General features: G+C 43.0%; 1 protein-coding gene across 1 annotated transcript; it reads left to right on the top strand.

Annotated features, from left to right (window-relative positions):
• The first annotated feature begins 362 nt into the window (after positions 1–362).
• Positions 363–941, top strand: LOC117482922 (keratin-associated protein 5-4-like). Its single transcript, XM_034131168.1, has one exon. The coding sequence runs from the start codon at positions 363–365 to the stop codon at positions 939–941; it is 579 nt and encodes a 192-aa protein (XP_033987059.1).
• Positions 942–1,796: the final 855 nt, after the last annotated feature.

The raw sequence follows: 1,796 nt of genomic DNA, 5'->3' as shown, positions 1-1,796 counted from the left end.
GAACAGTCAACTCTAAAAGGTTTTAAAAATGCACTTATTCCTATAATTAAACGTCTTATACATGTAAAGACCTGCAGAGGAGAATACTGAATGTGTTCATACAGGAAAACAGGCACAGTTGTTGCAACAAGACCTTCAATTAAATGATAGAATGTGTTTTTAATGTTAGAAGGCTTTACTGATTAATTTCTTCGTGTCAACATTGGGTCAAATGACAATATAATGAGTAATTTAAGGATTACAAATCAGTCATCTGCCCAGGAATGTACGTGACCAACCCAAACAGAGCTTTATCCCAAAACTGTTTCCTGTGTGTCTGTTTGATTTGTCTTCAGCGTTTCAGCGTTTTGAGGCAGACGGAGATGTGCAGACGGAGATGTGCAGACGGAGATGTGCAGACTGAGATGTGCAGACGGAGATGTGCAGACGGAGATGTGCAGACGGAGATGTGCAGACGGAGATGTGCAGACGGAGATGTGCAGACGGAGATGTGCAGACTGAGATGTGCAGACGGAGATGTGCAGACGGAGATGTGCAGACGGAGATGTGCAGACGGAGATGTGCAGACGGAGATGTGCAGACGGAGATGTGCAGACGGAGAAGTGCAGACGGAGATGTGCAGACGGAGATGTGCAGACGGAGATGTGCAGACGGAGAAGTGCAGACGGAGATGTGCAGACGGAGATGTGCAGACGGAGATGTGCAGACGGAGATGTGCAGACGGAGATGTGCAGACGGAGATGTGCAGACCGAGATGTGCAGACCGAGATGTGCAGACCGAGATGTGCAGACGGAGATGTGCAGATGGAGATGTGCAGACCGAGATGTGCAGACCGAGATGTGCAGACGGAGATGTGCAGACGGAGATGTGCAGACGGAGATGTGCAGACGGAGATGTGCAGACGGAGATGTACTCTGCAGAGAGAAACAGCTTCAGATAGGCATCAGAGGCCAGGATCGGACGAGGCAGGTATGACTGAAGACAAAGTGCTTTAATCACTTCCCGTATAGAGCCGATTATCATCAGAAACATCTGAAATATGTGCTCCCGCCCCAAGGCTTATCTCAACGAGGGAGGAATCCGTCTTCTCCTGGTGACCTTGAGTGAATGTGAGGTTTAAAGGAAGGGACTTGTCGTAGAAACTTAAAATCAGCTGCCGTCTAGAGAAAATGACGAGTTAGGCAAATATGCAAAGAAACAGAATGTCGATATAAAGTATTTTAAGATCTTTTCTTTTAAGAAACGATGCAAATACAAAAGCCCAAAAACATTTTCATTATTATCTTTTTGTTATTTTATACATTATATTTGTTCCTGTGTGTCGCCTTGGGAAGAAACCGAAATAAAAACAGGGAAATAAAGCTTTCTTATATTAAAAATCAAATGATTTATACTATTACTCTCCGTCAACGGTGCAACTCGTGTCCTTGTTTGACTCTTTTTATAATAAAAATCATCACCTTTGAAGCCAACTTCACTACAAGTGCAACTCTGTTTTTCGGGCATTTGCGGTCAAAATATGTGATTTACAGAAAATTAAACCTTGTTTTTTATTTGAAAATGCGGTGGCCGAATGGTGCAAACGCGTTACAACGGACCTAAACATTTCCATTAGGAGAAAACTTGCTGCAGCTTCAGAAACGATGCAGATATAAAAACACAAATGTGCCAAAACACATTTAACTTGTGTGTATTATAGTTCTTCCTGTGTGTCATCTTGTCGTCCCTGCAAAGATATCCTTCCTATAATGGAGATTTGTTTGCATTAGTGCATGCTTTATTCGAAATATTTGTT

This window comes from Trematomus bernacchii, unplaced genomic scaffold (genome assembly GCF_902827165.1).
Source record: "Trematomus bernacchii unplaced genomic scaffold, fTreBer1.1, whole genome shotgun sequence".
Lineage (NCBI taxonomy): Eukaryota > Metazoa > Chordata > Actinopteri > Perciformes > Nototheniidae > Trematomus > Trematomus bernacchii.
Note: the sequence above shows the minus strand (reverse complement) of the source record. Positions and strands in the feature narration are given on the sequence as shown.

Bases quoted from the DNA above. Each gene is read 5' to 3' on its own strand.
- LOC117482922 (XM_034131168.1), top strand. From the start codon at position 363: ATGTGCAGACGGAGATGTGCAGACGGAGATGTGCAGACTGAGATGTGC.